This window comes from Pangasianodon hypophthalmus, chromosome 15, assembly GCF_027358585.1.
Source record: "Pangasianodon hypophthalmus isolate fPanHyp1 chromosome 15, fPanHyp1.pri, whole genome shotgun sequence".
Lineage (NCBI taxonomy): Eukaryota > Metazoa > Chordata > Actinopteri > Siluriformes > Pangasiidae > Pangasianodon > Pangasianodon hypophthalmus.
The window spans coordinates 3,596,371-3,614,914 of record NC_069724.1 but is presented as its reverse complement, the minus strand read 5'-3'; the positions used below and the strand labels follow the sequence as shown (position 1 = coordinate 3,614,914).

Sequence of the window (18,544 nt, the reverse complement as noted above, 5' to 3'; positions counted from 1 at the left end):
CTCTCAGCAACACTACTCCGTTGCTGTAATCAAAAATTATAAAAGTGATTTAAGCATTTCTTACGTTAAGTAAAATCCATTATTTTAAATAGGCTTGTGCGATAATAAGGATTATAAGGATGTTATCAGTCTGAAACAGTCGTGTGCTTCCAGGATATTCAAAGAATTCAGAATTCATTTTAGTTTAGTTTTTCCCTCAGTTAGTTTTGCATTTATTTGCTTGTTGAACTGGCATCAAGTGTGTGCTTGACGTCATTTAAAATGTCATTTTAAATCCATCTGTTGTGACCAATAAGTCAAGAAGAAATGTCAGGCCATCGGCATCACTATCGTTCAAGAAAGGCTGCAACAGAGCTTAAAACATTACACTAGTCTTGTAAAACACAAGAAAGACGCTTCCCTCCAATGGAGAAACTCGTTGAAGACATTTTTTTTTGCAACTGCATAACCTACAATGAACAGTTTTTTGTTAAATAATTATTAATAGCACATTATTTACGTTTATTTCTGGTATTTCAGGTACAGGATATTTGCCTATTAAAAAGGCCCAATGCATTTTGTGTAAAAAAAAAGCAAGTAATAACTAAATAAAATCTGTTTGATCAAGATTGAGGTAACCAATTATTAGGTCCAACATAAACCAAGTTCCAAAGCTGTTGTTTTAAGACCTCTTGTGTTTTTGTTTTTTTTACATAAATATATTACATAGTGACACTTAACAATGCTACTGGATAACTTTCAGATGTTTTATCTGATGATTATTACTAATCAGGAAAATCACGATCACAGAAAAATCAGTATCGCACAAGCCTAATTTTATCAATTCTTAAAAAACATGGACAAGGCCAACATGAATTTCTGCATACACAACTACCTTTTTCTGTTCCTCCTCCCCTTTAACAGGGTGCTCAGGAAACATGAGCTTCGACTCCTGGTTTGGGCTTTTATCTCGGAGCGTCTGTTCAGAACTCCCACGGCTTTGCCCCTCCTGAGAGAGGCCGAGGAATTTCTCTCTGGCACTGAAGAAATCGATGCGGTCGGAGCTCAGAGCTGATGGGGGTGAGGCAGAAAGGCCCGCTTCCTGTATTGTGGCACTGGGGTGTTGGTGGTGGTTATCGTCCTTGGCGTGACCTAGCCCTGCACGGTCCACATCTGCGTCAGGCACTTGCTGGCTGAATTTTTGCCTAAGCTCAGGCACCTGTGTGTGCTGCCCTGCAGCTGAGGAGGAGTCTGGGGCTTGTCTGCTTGGCTCGGGGGTTCTACTCCTAACACACCCTGTTCTGTTAGGAGAGCACACTTCTGGCTGCTCGTGGCTGAGTGGTTTGGCCTCTGCATCTGGATGAAGCGTAGGCGAGGAGGCAAGTTGATGAAGAGCAGCAGGTGGATGAGGCCGGATCACCGGGACCGTTTCCGCCATGTTTACGGGCGCCGAATTGGGTCGGGCACCAGGCACTACTGTAGCTGCTCGGGGTTTAGAGAGCAGGCACGGTTCCTCAGCAGCAAGGCTTTCTTCAGAGTTTCCTAGCCCGTTCGCGAATGGCGCCTCCTGCTCGCAGTCCTGTTCCCCTGCTGCAGGGGCCGAGGAAGGGCTGAGAGTCTGGAGCAGCTCCTGCAGCGAAGGAGACGTCTGGTTGCTGCTCTGGTTGCGGGGGTTGGATCGGCCCAGCGACTGCGCGGCAGGAGTTTTTATCAGCGGCTCATGGTGCTCAGACAGGTTGCTGTCCGAATGGGAACGCCACAGCTTGTTGTGCCTCTGCCTGCTATTGAAGTGAGAAGGAAAGAAGCAAGGAAGTACAGAAGAGAGCAAGAAAGAGGAAGAGTACGTTCAATAAATGAAACACCATCAGACTGCATTTATGTATTTCATCTTTATATTGATTTATTTCAAAGAAGTACATGGCACTCTAGCCTCTCCTAGCCTCTGCTTCTAGCCTGTACTTAGAGTGCCTTTAAGAGTTCTGCTCAAACTCAGAGTTCTGCTTTTTTCAAACCCTGACTCTTATCAGTAAGATCAGTAAGATCAGTAAGATCAGATGTCCACGGAACACCTTTCTAAACACATTTCAGAGACAGACAGCTTTCGATTTTCTGCAGTCTGAACATTAAAAAAACAGGAAATGAATTCTTCCAGTCGGTGGTTTGAGCTATTTCGATGTGGTTTGAGCAGTCAAATTGAATTTCTTTTCTTTTCTGTCACTTTCATTTGCAAAAAAATGTGCACAAAACTATGTCCTACACATGCAAGCACACTCTCTACAGATGTAAATGTAAGAATGTGGAATGTAGCCTAACAGCTACTGTAACTGAAGTAAAGTGACACACCAAAACACTCATAACTGTTCTCAGAAGAAATAAAGAGAATTCTGTACATATTTGTTTAAACCATGCACACACTGTGTATATACTATAATGCATGTCAGGTGAGCACATGTCAAGGTGAATGGATTATGAATGAACATGCTGTCATTTAAATGTTTATGTAAATATATTTGGTTCTAGTAATTCGGACAGCTTCTAAGCCTCCTTTTTGTTTTGTATGTATGCAAAAAAGTGCATGCCTGGCCAAAAGGATGCCCTGGTACTCCTCTAGTTGCCTCATAAAGGAGGGGTTGGGCTTGGTCACGGCACGGCGCTCTTTGACATAGTCGAAGGCTTTCTCCAGGTCCCAGCCGTACTCCTTCATGGCGTAGGCTATCACAGTGGAGGCCGAGCGGCTCACGCCCATCTTACAGTGCACCAGACACTTGGCTCCTGCTTTCCTGCAGAGGGAATTTTAGGTGTTTGTTATAGATGAAGGATGCTGGTAGTGACAGGGGAAAAACAGGTGTAAGAGAGAGAAGGATTTCGACCCCCACTTCAGCAGAAAAAAAAAAAGAAAGGAAAGAAAAAGCGCTAATGAGACGTGGCTGCTAAAACATGCTTTTTTTTTTTTTACTTAAGACATGGTTTCCTGTGTCAGATACACGGTGTGAGCAGCAGTTGAACTTACTTGGCTCTGGAGATGAATTTATAGGTGTCATTCCAGTACGCCAGCAAATCGGTGGCCTCTTCATCGTACACGCGGATGTTGTGGTACTCAAACAGACCGGGGAAGAAGTTATCAATCTCCCGTGTCACGTTGAGGATGTACTGAACCCTGAGCACGGAAAAAAACAAATGGTTTTGTTGACACGTGCATTTGCATTAATGACTGTAGTTGAGTGTGTTGGATGTGACAGCTGCATCTAGCCGTTTTACCCGCTGCTCTGTAGCTCTTCTAGATTAGATGCATTCCATTCTGAACCCTTTGAACAAACGCAAACAGACAGTTAAATGATGCTAAATGACTGAGTAAGAGATTAAACAGGGGATTCCTGAAACAGGAAACTGAAAATGGAAAATGTGAAAGCTGAAAGTTATACGGAATGAAACAATTACCAGGTACACATGCTCAAAGATCTCAGTGGGGCTGTCCATCTGCCCCAGGATGACAATCATCTCATTATCGATGTACTCTTTAAACTCGCGCAGGTTACACCCCATCTGCATCTCCAGCTCCGTGCGGATCTGATAGGACAGAGATCGAATCAGTGGCAGTCAAGGCACAATTACATAACGCGTGCGTAGTGAATTTAGGATTTTGTGTAAGTCTTTAAAACTTTTTTGGCCAAATAACATTTGATGTAAGAAAGGGACTTTAAATAAATGTTAGTCATTATGGTGGAATTTATTTATTCATTTTGGAATTAAGAATAAAATCATCATTATTCTATGCCCTATAAAAGACATGTTGAAGCAGTTATATAATAGTATAATTAAAAATAAATCAGAAATTATAGTATAATAAAAATTAAAAAACTACAAAAAACTAAATTAAAAAAAAGGAAATAAATTGTGATATTGCTTCCAATTTATTTCCTTTCATTAGGAAATTTTTTTTATCTTCCATGGTTAGGTGCCAATTTGACTAAAACTAATAACATGGATTTTTAACATGGACCTGGGAAAAACAAAGATAACGCCCCTTCAGAATTCCTACACTGACAGCTGGGAAGGTTTCCTCAACCCCGAGTTCAGCAAGTGACGTCAAATCGAAAATGTTGATTGATCTATAGTATACACAATGTAACTCGGTGTAACTCATTTAAAGGTAAAGATGTGCTACTTTGTTTAACTGTTCATGCTGTGAGCAGCCGTGTTGATTTGATGTGACAAACTGAACTTGGGGTTGAGGAGACCTTTCTGAGTAGGAATTCTGAATTGAGGGGGATGTTTTTTATAGTTTTTCCTAGTCTTAGTTTGGAAATTCCAATGTACAAACTTTAGTCGAACGCAGCATTATAAATGACAACGTAATAAATACGGAAGTTTACAAATAGACATTATGTTTAATTTTCACTTTAATTTTCGTTCTGTTTTTCACTTGTGTTTTTAAATGCATGATTAATACTGTGATAAAACCATGAAATGTTTTACACTAGTTTATCATACCGTGAAAAATTTGAATACAACATCTGAATTTGACAGTCCTACTAAATGCACAATACAGGGTGTCCAAAAGTCCAGCATCACAGGGTTAATATATATATTTTTTTATTTTTACAGACCATGAAGTATCTGAGCAAGGAAGAATGAAACCAAATAATTCTACTCAAATTCAAAGTCAAAGAGAACATACTGAGCAAGCTCTGCAAATAAAAGCTTCTTTTTTGCCAGAGTTTTTTTCTCCTACGATGCTGGATATAGGGGGCACCATGGTATATATAGATATGTATGACAAAGTGTGTTTGCACACACCTCTTTAGAGGTGACATTTTCCAGGTCTTTCTGCATCATGATCTCTCTTAGACGGGTCTTGATCAGTCGCTCCGTTCTCTCTCGCTCCGTTGGCCTAACGGCACATAACACACAGCCTTTACATAGGGGCCATTAAACAATTACTTTTGCACAAATTCATACTCAATAAAGCAAAACAAGAAGCAAGTAAGAAAACTCATCCATTACCATTTACACACATGAGTTAAACAAACACAATAAATGCTGAACAAAGTGTGCAACCGTGGGAGCCTGGCTGAGACAACATGCTAACAAACAGGAAGTGTAGTGAATACATGTGTCTGGCTGCAACGTGGTGCTGAGGGAACTGTCTGATCTGGGTACTCTCTGCCCTTGCTGTAAAGATAATCAAACTGCAGAGCTACCAGACGTTAAGACTTCCTTTCTGACGTGTTCCTAAACCACAGTCTCACACATGATAGCGCATGTATACAGTAGACATGCACGCAGTTTGCCTATCTGTACAAAAATGAGTGCATGAATTATATATTTTGAACTTTTGCACAATGCCATGTCACCCGTTTCAGTGATTATACACTGACATGAGCATTGTTGTGTCTTTTAACCTCAATCTTTCAGATATTATATAGGTTTGTCCGATATTATATAGCTGTGTGGCACTGAGAGCACAAACTTCTGTTTACGGGAAGTGAGGTTTTTAGGGAGTAAATTTTAGCTTTGTTTGCATGAAAATACTTCACTCGGCAAATTCTGTGCTTATATATAGCCTAAACTGGGAACTTCATTTACATGTCCAGCACATAGAAACCAAATTTGAGCTCATAAGAGGAGCAGCATCTTAATAATAACATTTCCTTTGCACTAGTCTGAAATTTTCAGTCTCAACAAAATATACGCCAAACGCAACATTATTTCTTTGCTTTCAACTTTCTAAATCTAAACAGCAGCTATACACACCATATGCTGTCTTTTTCTTCCTTAAGGACAGCCTTGGCTACTTAGATACTTAATTTTATAAGCAATTATTTGTATATTTTATAATATTTTTATAAATAAATAATTTTATTTGTCCTGAAATTTTGCATCTCTGATTCCACTAGAGATGCCTTTTCAGGAATGTCGAGTGTGTCGAGTGTTGATGCTGCCACCACCATGCTTCACTGTGGGTATGGTGTTCTTTTGGTGATGTGCTTTTATGCACCAAACATACCTTTTGGAATTATGGAATTTTTATATGTTTTGGAATTGGTATCATCAGACCATAACACATTTTGCCACATAGTTTGGGGTGATTTAGTTGTGTTTTTGTGAGACAGGGGTGTGTACGGGTGTGTATACTTTTTATATCCACTGTTTTTTCATCTGTGTTTTGGAGATAATTTATGTCTTTTCAAAAAGAGTCAATGGCTTCAAATTGTCATCCTCTATTCAAATTGGGGGGTGTATATTATGTTTTTATTTTTATTCAGTTTGCGCTTTCAGTAAAAATATTGGTGTTTCAGTGTTGTCTGTTCCTGTTTGGTAGTGTAGTGGACACTGATACAAAACTATATTTGGAAAAAATACTACAAAAAATAGTTATGGGGATATTCTCATTTTACTTTTGTAGTTAAACTTCATGATTGTCCAATTAAATGCTCTTTAGGAACATATATGTCCTGCCCTTGCAGGCATGTCTTGTTTTATACTAGCAGCTCATTAGCAGTAAACATGGCTCGTCTGTATGTTTTTGGCTGTGTGTCTTCCTGCTCACTATTCTCTTTTCAAACTACTGCTTGTTTGAGGAAAAAAATTTATTCATTTCGAAGAAGGTGGATTTTTGTGCGAAGTTACGGTTATTTGACAGGTGCTTTTCGGATGAGTGTTTGACCAACTTGTGGCACTTTAATGCTGAAATGAATCATCTCCTCAGACAGGGCAAGAATGCACTTCTTCTTTTATCAGTAAGAGCAAGTTAAAAGACTCAGTTAATCTCTTCGCTGTTCTCGTATTTAGCTATCTCAATAAGCTATTGTCAGGTTTGTTTAGATTCGGTGAGGGTGTGGTGTATTTGGACTGCTATTGACTGTTGTGTAAGTCAGTCAAGCCCTTCAGTCTGACTTCCTGTTTCAGAAGGAAATACGGAATCAAATCGTACCTAAGAAGCCATTTCATGGCGATTTTAATGAAATATTATTAGGCTGCATGTACTTGTATCTATTCTGCCTCCTGTTCCTTTCACTCACCCATTACCTTTCTCCTTTTTATTTTAGAACAGGCAGAAATAGGTGAGTTGTGCTGTTTATGTGGTGTGAGTAAAGGCAAAAGAAGGCAAATGTCCTTTATATCAGGCGGTTGGCAGAAAAAATATAACAAGCAACTGACTGATCTGTATGTGGCACTCAACACTGTTCACTTGTAAAAGGACGTCACACAAACCATGAGCGTTCTTTAAATGAGTCCTGGCTATAAATAACAACTAAAGGGGAGATACTTGAAGGAATAATTGCACGTACACATCAGAGAAGAGCACAGGTGAGTCAGCACGGTGCGACTGCACATCCTGCATAGTGTTCCACTCATTGATGTGGGCCTGGTCTGAGGACACGCGGCTCTGGTAGTAGCTTACCCAGGTCAGGAAGAGGCTGCCTGGGAAGTAGTTATGGCAGCGTGCTACCTCACATGCCTTATGGAGAGACTGCAGAGCCGACCTGAAAGAGGGAGTAGGAAAAATCACTGTTGGTGAGCACTTGAGAAAAAAGAGAAGACAAAAGCGGTTGTTCAAATCAATACAAATTTTTTTCCTAAATAAATTTCTTGTCTTCAACCGACACTTACCACATGGCCTGGACTGAGACGGGCTTGAAAACATGGATCCTGTTATCTGTGGACACACTGAACCCCCTGTGAGAGGAGAGGGAGAGCGTGAAATTCAACATTAACATGTTATGGATGAGTTCAAACACTACAGGTTTACGTGTTCACAGCTCACTTACCCATCTCCATCCAAATGGATCAGTGTGTCACTCCACAGAGGAAGCACCAGGCCTATTGAACAGGAACTACACACACACACTCAGTGTTACACATTAAATTTCAGGACTTCTCTGGTACAGCTTCTATGATTTGGATTCTGCATCACTTACTGGTCTTTTTTGATAAAAATGTATGCAAAGTGAATAAATGTAGTGCCGCACGCTCACCTGTCTGAGGGGCTGAAGTCCATGCCCAGCACTACACTCTCCTCAGTGTCCTGCCGTCCATTTGTGGTCACTACAACCATGTAGCGTGTGCATTGAGGGTGCACGCTTTCCAACCGCACCGCCTGCCAGACACCACTATGTCAATATAACCATTCATTCTGATCTGAGGATTTCTGAATAGTATTATGATACCACCATTAAATGGTAATATGAACTGCTACTAAAATGTGTTTTTGCATCATTCACCAGACGGATGTTGTCCTCTGGTCGTAGCAGAGTGAACATTGTCTGCAGGTGCTGCTGAAGATCTCCTAAACATGGGCAAACAATGGATAAATCATTCAGCCACTATATACACATTCCCAGCTTACACAATTTCTCCTGTCATGTGATTTCTAAGGTAATAGGATGTCATGCGAATCTGATTTCTGATACCTGCATGTTTGCTGCGCTGTCCTGTGATGCGCGAGGAGCAGATGGACGATGAGGAGGAGCCATTTCCCCTTGGGAGGAAGAGTGCGGCGCCTTTCACTGTTAGAAAGCTCTCGCTAATGCTGAGGGAAAATCAGTGAGACAGAAAACAATGCATCATTCATTCATTCATCTTTAGAAACGGCTTTATCCTGATCAGGCCTGTACTCGGAACATTGTGTGCAAGGCCAGAGTACACCCCTGATGGGATGCCAGTCCATTATCATATACACACACACACACACACATATGTAGGAGCAATTTAGAGTAGCCAATACGTCTACCAACATGGTTCTGGGAGGTGGGAGGAAACCGTATTGGTGAAGAAAACCCACATGGACACGCGGAGAACATGTCAAACTCCACACAAACAGTAAGCCGAGCTCAGGATCAAATCAATCTCTTATTACACAAATCTACTTCTTCCTACTTCTAAATCTAGTAGGTTTTGGTGAGAAATATAACATCTGACAAAAAAAAAACCTTTCATAAGACCTTTCCTAAATTCTGGGGCTGGGCAATATGACAATATAATATCAATATCATGATAAATTAGGTCACAATATGCTTTTGTGAGATATCATGATATCTTTTGTGTGCGTGTGTGTGTGTGTTTTCAATTAAATTACAAATAGACTGGAAGGAGCTGATTTGATGTTAAAACATTGTACTTGTAAAAAATAACAGATTTTTTTTCTCCTTTTCAGTGTAATTTTTTTTATAAACAAACTATTTTTACATTTTTAAAAAATCAATGTATTTTTATAAACATTATATAAATCATCAAACACTACTATACTGCTGGCAGTTTGTGAAGAAACTGCTATATCGTCACACACATCATGTCAAATGCCTTTGAGAATCGTGATATATTTTTGTCATATTGTCCACCCCTACTTAATGCAACACGTTTTTAAAAAGACCCCATGAAGCTTGGAAGAAGTACTTTTCTAACAATGCAGTGTCTTTAATGATAAAACAGCACCATGTCTGAGTTGTTCTGATATATTTTCTGACCCTGTTGCTGCACTGGCTGCACTCTGGAGAGAGAAATCAGAGCTCTGGGGTTTTTTTGGGGACATTGCCTCAGACGCTAAACACTCTGTGCAGGGTATACGTAAGAACAACCTGTTCCACTGCAGCTCTGTCTCCTCAACACTGCAACAGCTGTGATCAGAGCGTAGAAGGTTGCTTGCGTTTATGTGTGTGTGTGTGTGTGTGTGTGTGCGCGTGTGGTTTATGCATTGCATTTATAAGCATTTATGCATTGCATTTATAACCCCAGAGCTCAGAGAGCGATCGAAATTGCTCTGTTCTCACTGATATAAAGCTGTCACCATACCAAAATATTGATTTCTATACCAATACCAGGTGTAATATTGCAGTTTTTGATACCAAAATGGTACTTTCAATAAATAATAATTATAATAGTTAATCAAAATTTGGGGGCCACACAAACACCCAAGTACACACACAGACTGAATGAACAAAACTTAGATAAAAAATCAGATGTTAATGTTAGTGGTCGATTAATTAGGCCGATATCGAGCATTTTAAGGTCATCAGCATCATCCTGTAAGCATAGGGGATTAATAAAAGTGCTTGAGCTCCTCTTTTGTCCACCACGTTACTGTTTTCGCATGAACTGTGTATGCGATCTTCACATGCACTCACATGTGTATGTGCTCTGAATGGTCATAACCGTTCAATTCGTGCTGATTGATTTCCTTACAGAAAAAGTAATGCTGGTGCACAAGAGACATTTAATGCAGCAGAAATGTTCAACAGTGAAATTAATTTGGTTATTTGTTATTATATTGCTCTGTAAAAGAAATTCGGCATCATATCGGCCTCCCTGGTAGGCCGATATGACCTCATATGACCTCAAACCCACCTTCTTCGGTAAATATTGGCATTGGCCACTGAAAAACCCATATAGGCACACCGCTAGTTAGCTTTAAGTTCAATTTCCTACCTTTTATGAACACAATGCTCTTCATGTTTTAAATAAAACTATTAAATAGCTAAATAAAAGAATTTAAACGTGGTTCCATTTAATATGTACTGTAAATGGTAATGGATGAAACATGTTAGGACCAAACAGCACTGATCAATCACCATTTAAGACTCTGAGACAAGTTGCTGTTGTCTGAGTGTAAAAATCGTAAGTTCTCCCAGACAAAACACGCACAAAAAGTTAGTTGTAGCTGTTATAGTATAAAACCCCAAACTGCACAGTTACTAAGCCAAAAATAGTAGCACTTGTCAAGTGGAGACACTCATATCACAATCAGAGTCGCATGTATCATTATAAAGCATCAATTCACACCAATATTTTAATCACGTCCCTTTAATATTAGGTTATGTAAATATTACACAATTAATATGTGATGTTATTCATGAATTAATTAATTCATTATTCATACCTTCCACAATATCAGTTAATCAGACAACTGAATTAAGCTCAAAGTAAAATGTTTAGCGTCTAACCTGCCAATTCTAACTCAAGGTCACAATGTTTTCTTGCCAAGTTGCTTGTTTTGGCTGTTTTGCAGTCGAGCGGTTTGTGACACTCTTTGCTTAGTGGTTTTATTATATCTGTTCACCGCTCATCTTCTTCAGCAGGGTGAGAAAAGAAAATATGCCCCAATCTCACTTCTAGGGCCTGTCTTTTCCACATGTTGAGGATATGAAATTTGTTTTCTTTAACAACACAACCGTCACTGGACCCACTGTGCGTTTGGCTCACGTGAGTCAAATCAGCACAGTCTGATTCGGCTATAGGCAAAACACAGCGTCAGCTTAGTGCTGGTTTGTTTACCTGCAGCATCAAAGATACTGAATATTACAGAATCAATTCTGTAATCAGTTTATCATATGCTATAGAAAATGTATCAAAAATTCAATTCCTTGTGCAACTCTACACATAAATGTCATGAGAGAAAGAGCGAGTCCCTTTTGTACAACAGTATGGGATAGTGAGATCCAGGCTGCTCTGGTTACAGGGCTGTAAAGAAGAGTCTGTTCCATGTTAGCCTTATCTATTCTTGTTAACAAATTTCTTGTTCTTAAAAAATACTTAATTTGTTTATGTCTGCTGTGTGTGCAAAATACTGTTGTGGCTCTTTACATAACGACCTAACAGTGAAAGAAAGTACTTGTTGGTCACGTGGAGGGAGCAGATAAGTGACAAACACACCAAGCACACTGAGTGCCAAACACAGGGTAGCACATATGATTAAACACCACCCCGCTGCATATAGTGTAGACAGGAAGTGTATGAGTTTTGCATGCTCAAGAAGACTCTAGAAGTCACCAGACAGAAGAGCATATTCCTTGAGATATCATTTTTGTTTGCACATCAAAACATGGTACATAAAGGAGTAAGATTTTCTGAAGAATAGAATAGAATAGAGTTTTATTAGAATAGAAAGTAAGAGATAAATGATTTCTCATAGAAAGATTAGCCTGTCAAAATATTATACTGTTAGTCATGGAAACTTTAAAATGAAGAACAAATAAGTGTGCAGGTGGAACAAACAATGATCAGTGATTGGGTGTTGGGAACAATGGCGATCAGTGATTGGTCACTGGGAACAATAGTGGTCAGTGAGTGGTTGTTAGGAACAATTATGATCAGTGATTGGTCACTGGGAAACCATGGTGATCAGATACTGAATGTTGGGAACAAAGAATTGCACAGGTGGGACGAACAATGGTGATCAATAATTGGTCACTGGGAAACAGAGGTGATCAGTGATTGGTCATTGGGAACAATGGGAATCAGTGATTGGTTGTTGGGAAACAGTGGTGATCAGTTATTGGATGTTGGGAACAAAGAATTTCACGGGTGGATCAAACAATGATCAGTGATTGGTCATTGGGAACAGTTGGTCATTGGGTCATTAGGAACATTGGTGATCAGTGATTGGTCGTTGGAAACATAGACTTGTGTAAGTGCGACTCAGAGAGGTTTTACACACTGGTGGTGAGTTGCATAACGAGCAGCTGTGATGTGAGCTGGAAAGCTGTATCAAGTGCAGGACAATCGTAATGTCTATTCAAAAAAGGTGCTAGATTTTTTGTTTTGTGCCTTTTTTTTTAAATAAAGATGCTAAAGTGATCTAAAAGTTGCTAAGTCAAACAACAAAGCCCTCTAATTAAGCAACACTGCAGTGTACCATCTTCAACATCCTCTGATGGACAGGACAAGGACAGAATCAAGATGCACTCTTAATGTTATCCCTCAGGCTCCTGCTAGCTGTACTACTAATTAAATAAAAGACTAAAGGAGTCTATGCCACTGGGAACTATGCTCAAGCATCTACTAAACATAGCTTTACTTCTGTTACTGAAACTACTGTGATATTTTGTGACATAATTTTGGTTATATCACCAAAATAGAGCGTTAACAATAAGCCAATGTGTTTTATGTTATTGCTGCACAACAATGCTGTCTCTGTGAAAACGCTTGCTAGATTGCAAGGAAATCTAGCAAAAATCTTTGAATAAAGACATCGGGAGTTGAGCTGTATACAGGAAAAGGGTGGAGAGGCAGATACGAGGTGTCAGATAAAACCCAAATGTTTTCACCGCTTACTATCACCACATGACCTGTATAAACATAAGCATTGGTGGATTTCACACCTTTGAACATTACACACCCTGTTTTGCAGGAAAGGCATGATTCACAGTCACATCAACAAAATCGGACTTTGAACTGTGTGTGTGTGTGTGTGTTTGTGTGTAGGGGGTGTGCATGTTTTTATGTCCCCATAAAGATAGGAATATCTGACAGTTTTGACATTGTAGGGACATTTCACTGGTCACTGCAAGGAAAACTGCTATTTTTTTTCTTTTCTTTTTTTTTTTTTACAAAAACTGCAGCTTTAAAAAAAAATTTTTAAATAGACCCTGAGGTAACAGTTAGGGTTAGGTGTTGCATAGCATTAATTAGCTGTATTAATAATTATGGCAACGTAAGGTCCTCACAAGACCAAGAGAGTGAAAGACACATAATATTACAGTAAACCCTGCATTAAAAACTAAACCTATCACAATTACAACTGACAACAGATAGAAGCTATAAACACAAGGGACTTGAGTTTCCAAGCAGTTGTAAATAACAGCTTCCCAGCATACACCCTCTGTTACTTCCTCATGACACTGCTGAGTGTTTAATAAGTGAACATCAGGCAGGTGAATGACTCACCTAGTGTAAGGGGAATCCCAATATGGCAACCACCTCCTTGGTTTGTCGATTCCTCAAATGAACTATTGGTTACATCCTCATGAGACCTCACAGGCCCACGAGAAAATCACTTTTTCCCTCCATTTACTTTGTGTATATATACATGTGAGATACACATATGAAGTCATTAGGGTATTAATTGTTTCTCCAAACTACTTCCTAGATTAACACTTCAGGTCTCAAGAGTTGGACCAGCTCAGATCCTGGAGGGTCAGAGTTGATCATTGTGATGATTTAAACCAACTACTAAAATCAAATGTGTCAGAGGAAATCTCCAGGCCTCCACTCTTGTCCTATGGGTTCCATATTGCAGACATTAAACATGTGAACTGGAAGGCAAACACTACAGTCAGAAAAAAACTATTTGATCACATAATTCAAATTTTGGATCTTTTTAAACACATCTCTTAAACTTTAGTAATAAAAATATGAAAACTTTCACTGTAACTTAGCAACTTTGAAGAAGGCTTTAAGCTCCTTGGCACTTGGCACAATCACAATGTCATTTCATATGTCTATTTACAATCAAGTCCATAAGTATTTGGACAGTGACACAATTTTTGTAATTTTTGCCTCTGTACACCTCCACAATGGATCTGAAATGATTAATTCAAGGGGTTGAACAAAAACATGGCATTAACCATGGCCAGTTAAGGAGAAATTAAGGAGAAATTTCATGAGCAATTAAGGAGATAAAAGGTCTGGAGTTGATTCCAAGCGTTGAATTTGCATTTGGTAGCTATTCATGGGAACTCTCAATATGCAGTCCAAACAAGTGTCAGTGCAAGTGAAAGAGGCCATCACTAGGCTGGAAAAACAAAACAGACCCATCAGAGACATACCAGAAACTATAGGATTGGCCAAATCAATAATTTGGTACATTCTTAAAAACAAAGAATGCACTGCCGAGCTCAGCAACACCAAAAGGCCTGGGAGACCACAGAAAACAACTAAAGTGGATGATCACAGAAAAATGCCTTCACAGCATCTAGCCAAGTCAAGAACACTCTCGAGGAGGTAGGCATACCACTATCAAAGACTACAATCAAGAGACGCCTTCAGAAATATAAATACAAACAGTTTACCTCAATATGCAAACCACTGGTAACACTCAAGAACAGAAAGGCCAGATTAGACTTTACTAAAAAAAAAAAACTCTAAAAAAAAAGCCTGACCAGTTCTGATGCAAAATTAACTTGTACCAGAATCATGGGAAGAGAAGAGTATGGAGAAGGAAAGGAAGGGCTCATGGTCCAAAGCATACCACATCACCGGTCAAACATGTGGAGGCAGTGTTATGGCACAGGCATGTATGGCTGCCAATGGAACGAGCTCACTGGTGTTTATTGATGAAGTGACTGCTGATGTAGTAGGATGATGTAGTAGTGAAGTAGCAGGATGAAGTGTGTAGAGCTATACTTTCTGCTCAGATTCAGTCAAACGCTGCAAAACTGACAGGACGGCACTTCACAGTACAGATAGATAATGACCCAAAACGTACCGCGAAAACAACCCAAGAGCTTCTTAAGTCAAAGAAATGGAATATTCTTCAATCCTAATATTTATGATAGTTAGTTTGTCCAATTACTTCTGTATTACTTTAGTATAGCCAATCCGCCTACATGCATGTTTTTGGACAGTGTGTGTAAACTGAAAATGCCCGAGAAAACACATGCAAACACGGGGAGTACATTCGAGACTTCGCACAGACAGTAACCCAAGCTCAGGATGAAACCCAGGACCCAGACATTTTACAGTTTTAAAGATTCAAACAGTAGAAATCTTTAATGCTTGTTATTAAAAAAAAAGCTATAAAAGATATCATGATAGTCACGATATATCGGTAAAGTGTATTATCATGATACTGATATCATACCATCATATCGCCCAGCCTTATTTCCTACACTGATTGAGATATTACTATTTGTCTATTGTTGATCCTTCCATTCACTTGTAGTGTCTTGCAATAAAACTTTACAAAAAGCTTTCAAGGAAGACGTGATACACAAAATAAAGAGCCTTTTGTAAACACTACAATGAGTATTTGTTTCCAGCCAACAAAACATGGATACTTTTAAACCTTAAGTCACTTGATAAGCACAAAGTCACAAACTCTCATAGTTCAACACAATATGGTGTAGCACATAAATAACCAAATCTTGAACATATTTTTTTTAAAAGAAAGGTCATTGCTGAGTTTTCTTTCAGTGCACACTTACAGATAGTTGACTGTGCTCGGTGGGAACACATCACTCCGCACCATTGTGGCTTATTCCAGCGGAACAGCTCCCCTACATCACTCTTTAACGCTCCACAGACACGCTGTGACCACAACACGACATAGGCGTGTGTGAAGTAAAATGGTGCTCACTTCCTCGTACGCTTGTGTGTGATGTTTTGTTTTCATGATGTTAGGGCTGAGAGGTGATGGGAGGGAGGGGCCGAGCTGCACGCGCTCTGGAGGAGGGAGCGGGGCGTCACTGCTGACGTCAGACAACAAACCTTCATTCCTGAGATTAATTAAGCAATCACTAGGAATTGTGCAATAATAATGGTGTTATTGTATGGCTCAAAAGTTTGCACACCCTTAGCACAAACTTAAATGTTATTTCAATTTCTTGCTACTGACAAGACTTGTAGTGTGTGCCTTCATCGGCACAAACATGATAAAATGATAATAAAATGGTTAAACTTAAGATGCTATGATATTATTAGTAAATGAAAATACTACCAGTTCAACCTCCAACCTCTTTCATAACCTCTTGTGTACTATCGTTTCCACTTTTGTGTCCTCTATAATATTTGTAATTTGATATTTATATACACACACACACTCCCAAGCCACTTTAATAGGAACACCTGTGCACCTGTTCATCCATGCAATTATACAATCAGCCAATCATATGCTCACTGTAGCGTCAGATTTCTATTCTAGGCTGACAAGCGTGGAACCTGATGTGATCTGTTGTTGTAGCCCATCCACCTCGAGGTTTGAGATATTGTGCATTCTGAGATGCTTTTCTGCTCACCACGGTTGTAAAGAGTGGTTATTTGAGTTCCCATAGCCTTCCTGTCAGCCTGAACCAGTCTGGCCATTCTCTGACCTCTCTCACCAGCTAGACATTTCCTTCCCCAGAACTGACTATTTTTGTTTTCTTTTTTTGCACCATTCTGTGAAAAGTCTACAGACTGTTGTGCGTGAAAATCCCAGATCAGCAGTTTCTGAAATAGTCAAACTGGCACAAACAACCATGCCACGGTCTAAGTCACTAAGATCACATTTAATATAATTTAGTACTGACATCTGGATAAATGTAACAACTTAGCCATGCTATCTCGGTTTGAATTTATCACTGATCAATACCTTATTTCATTCAAAATGCGTCTCAGTCAAAATATATGCATTTCGCCTTGCTACTGCATTAAACCACACTGATGGAAGGATAGCCTTCTTGCCTAGGCTATTGAGAGACTCTTGTTGCTGCTAGATCGGCACAATTCTCCACATGGCTTCTCAATCTTTTTGGTCTCAGCCCCAAATGGACACGATGAATTTTCTGCGATCCTGAACCTAGCTCACTGTACATTCTTATATTTCAGATTGATAATTTAACACATGTAACATTTGAACATTTTATCATATGTCAGTAGCATACGTGTAATATAAGTAACTAAAAACCAAAAGAATATTCTTTGCACTGATTTCCTGACACAGCTTTATAAAAGCGAAGTCAGGATGTATGTTTGAAAGGGCGCATCTCATTTTGCTGTCACACGCTGCTTCGAACGATACGTAATAAATAAACCATGACATAGACGTGTTGTTATAGGAAAATAATCCATGCCGGTGTGGTGTGATACGCCCCGACACAAAGAGTCACTGTTACCATCTCGAAGTGTGTTATATCTCTTATACTTCTTACTTGATGCCACACATGAGGCATGTTGATTTCTCCAAGTTATTTACAGTCATGCTTGTAAATCCATATTTAATAAATGTTTTGGCATATTTTCGTGTTCATCTTCTTGACTTCTGTTTGCTGAATGTTTTTACTGCTGAATTCTTACGCTAATAGCAAAAGTAGCAAAACACACAAACAAAAATAGCAGATACACTCTGATCTGAAACCCCTGATCTGACCAACTGTTCATTTAAAAATAGTAGATCTAAAATTTTCTGCCAAAGAGGAGAAACTATCATTTGATGTTCAAAATAATCGCATCATTTCTGCATTTTCGTTTCATGTCTGATTACTGCTAACAGCCAGCAAAACAACAAGCAAGCATAATGTTGCATTCGATGCTGCACTGGAGGTTGCAACACCTCCGACTAGGAAAAAAACAAAGAAAATGCCCCTTCAACTTGAAATTCCTACTCGGGAACTCAAGATGGTCTCCTCAACTCTGAGCTCAGCAAGTGACGTTGAATCAACATGGTGGATTACAGCATCAGCAGTAAACAAAGTAGCACTTCTTACCTTTAAATGAATTATACTGTATATACAAGCATTCGCTTTAGATTAATCAACATACAGACATATTCTCTTGTTAAATCTATAACAGGAAAAGTTTTGAGGAAAATATACATCACTCATCATTGTTAGCTGGCTGGCTTGTTGCTAACAAAACACGAACATGGAGGCGTCTGTGTTTTTTCCTGCTTTGCTGCAAATGCATGCAGGAAATGACGTAAATGACGTAATTCCAAGCTACGACTTCCCACTTCCAAAGAAAGTAGAATACAGGAAAGAAAGAAGCAATACACCTGAGAGAACACTAATCCTGATCATGAATGGTGTAATCCATGAGCTTGACAATGTAGTTACAGAGACCAGTTTACTACTCAGTCATGACCTTCCTATGC

The 18,544-nt window shown here is 39.3% G+C and overlaps 1 protein-coding gene across 2 annotated transcripts in view; it reads right to left on the bottom strand.

Moving 5' to 3' along the window:
- Positions 1–18,544, bottom strand: part of ssh2b (slingshot protein phosphatase 2b) — a 33,396-nt gene that overhangs the window by 4,450 nt on the left and 10,402 nt on the right. The window contains exons 1-13 of one of the 2 annotated variants that reach the window (XM_026938576.3): positions 15,900–18,252; positions 8,394–8,512; positions 8,205–8,269; positions 7,959–8,080; positions 7,752–7,817; positions 7,594–7,659; positions 7,272–7,466; positions 4,777–4,870; positions 3,418–3,546; positions 3,238–3,284; positions 2,990–3,136; positions 2,559–2,759; positions 875–1,760 (exon numbers count right to left, since the gene is read on the bottom strand). In XM_026938576.3, coding sequence (XP_026794377.2) covers positions 875–1,760; positions 2,559–2,759; positions 2,990–3,136; positions 3,238–3,284; positions 3,418–3,546; positions 4,777–4,870; positions 7,272–7,466; positions 7,594–7,659; positions 7,752–7,817; positions 7,959–8,080; positions 8,205–8,269; positions 8,394–8,512; positions 15,900–15,943 — 2,181 coding nt within the window. In that variant the 5' untranslated portion in view covers positions 15,944–18,252. Of the gene's footprint in view, positions 1–874; positions 1,761–2,558; positions 2,760–2,989; positions 3,137–3,237; positions 3,285–3,417; positions 3,547–4,776; positions 4,871–7,271; positions 7,467–7,593; positions 7,660–7,751; positions 7,818–7,958; positions 8,081–8,204; positions 8,270–8,393; positions 8,513–15,899; positions 18,253–18,544 lie in introns of those variants that run through there. The other variant, XM_026938575.3, reaches the window with a different exon arrangement.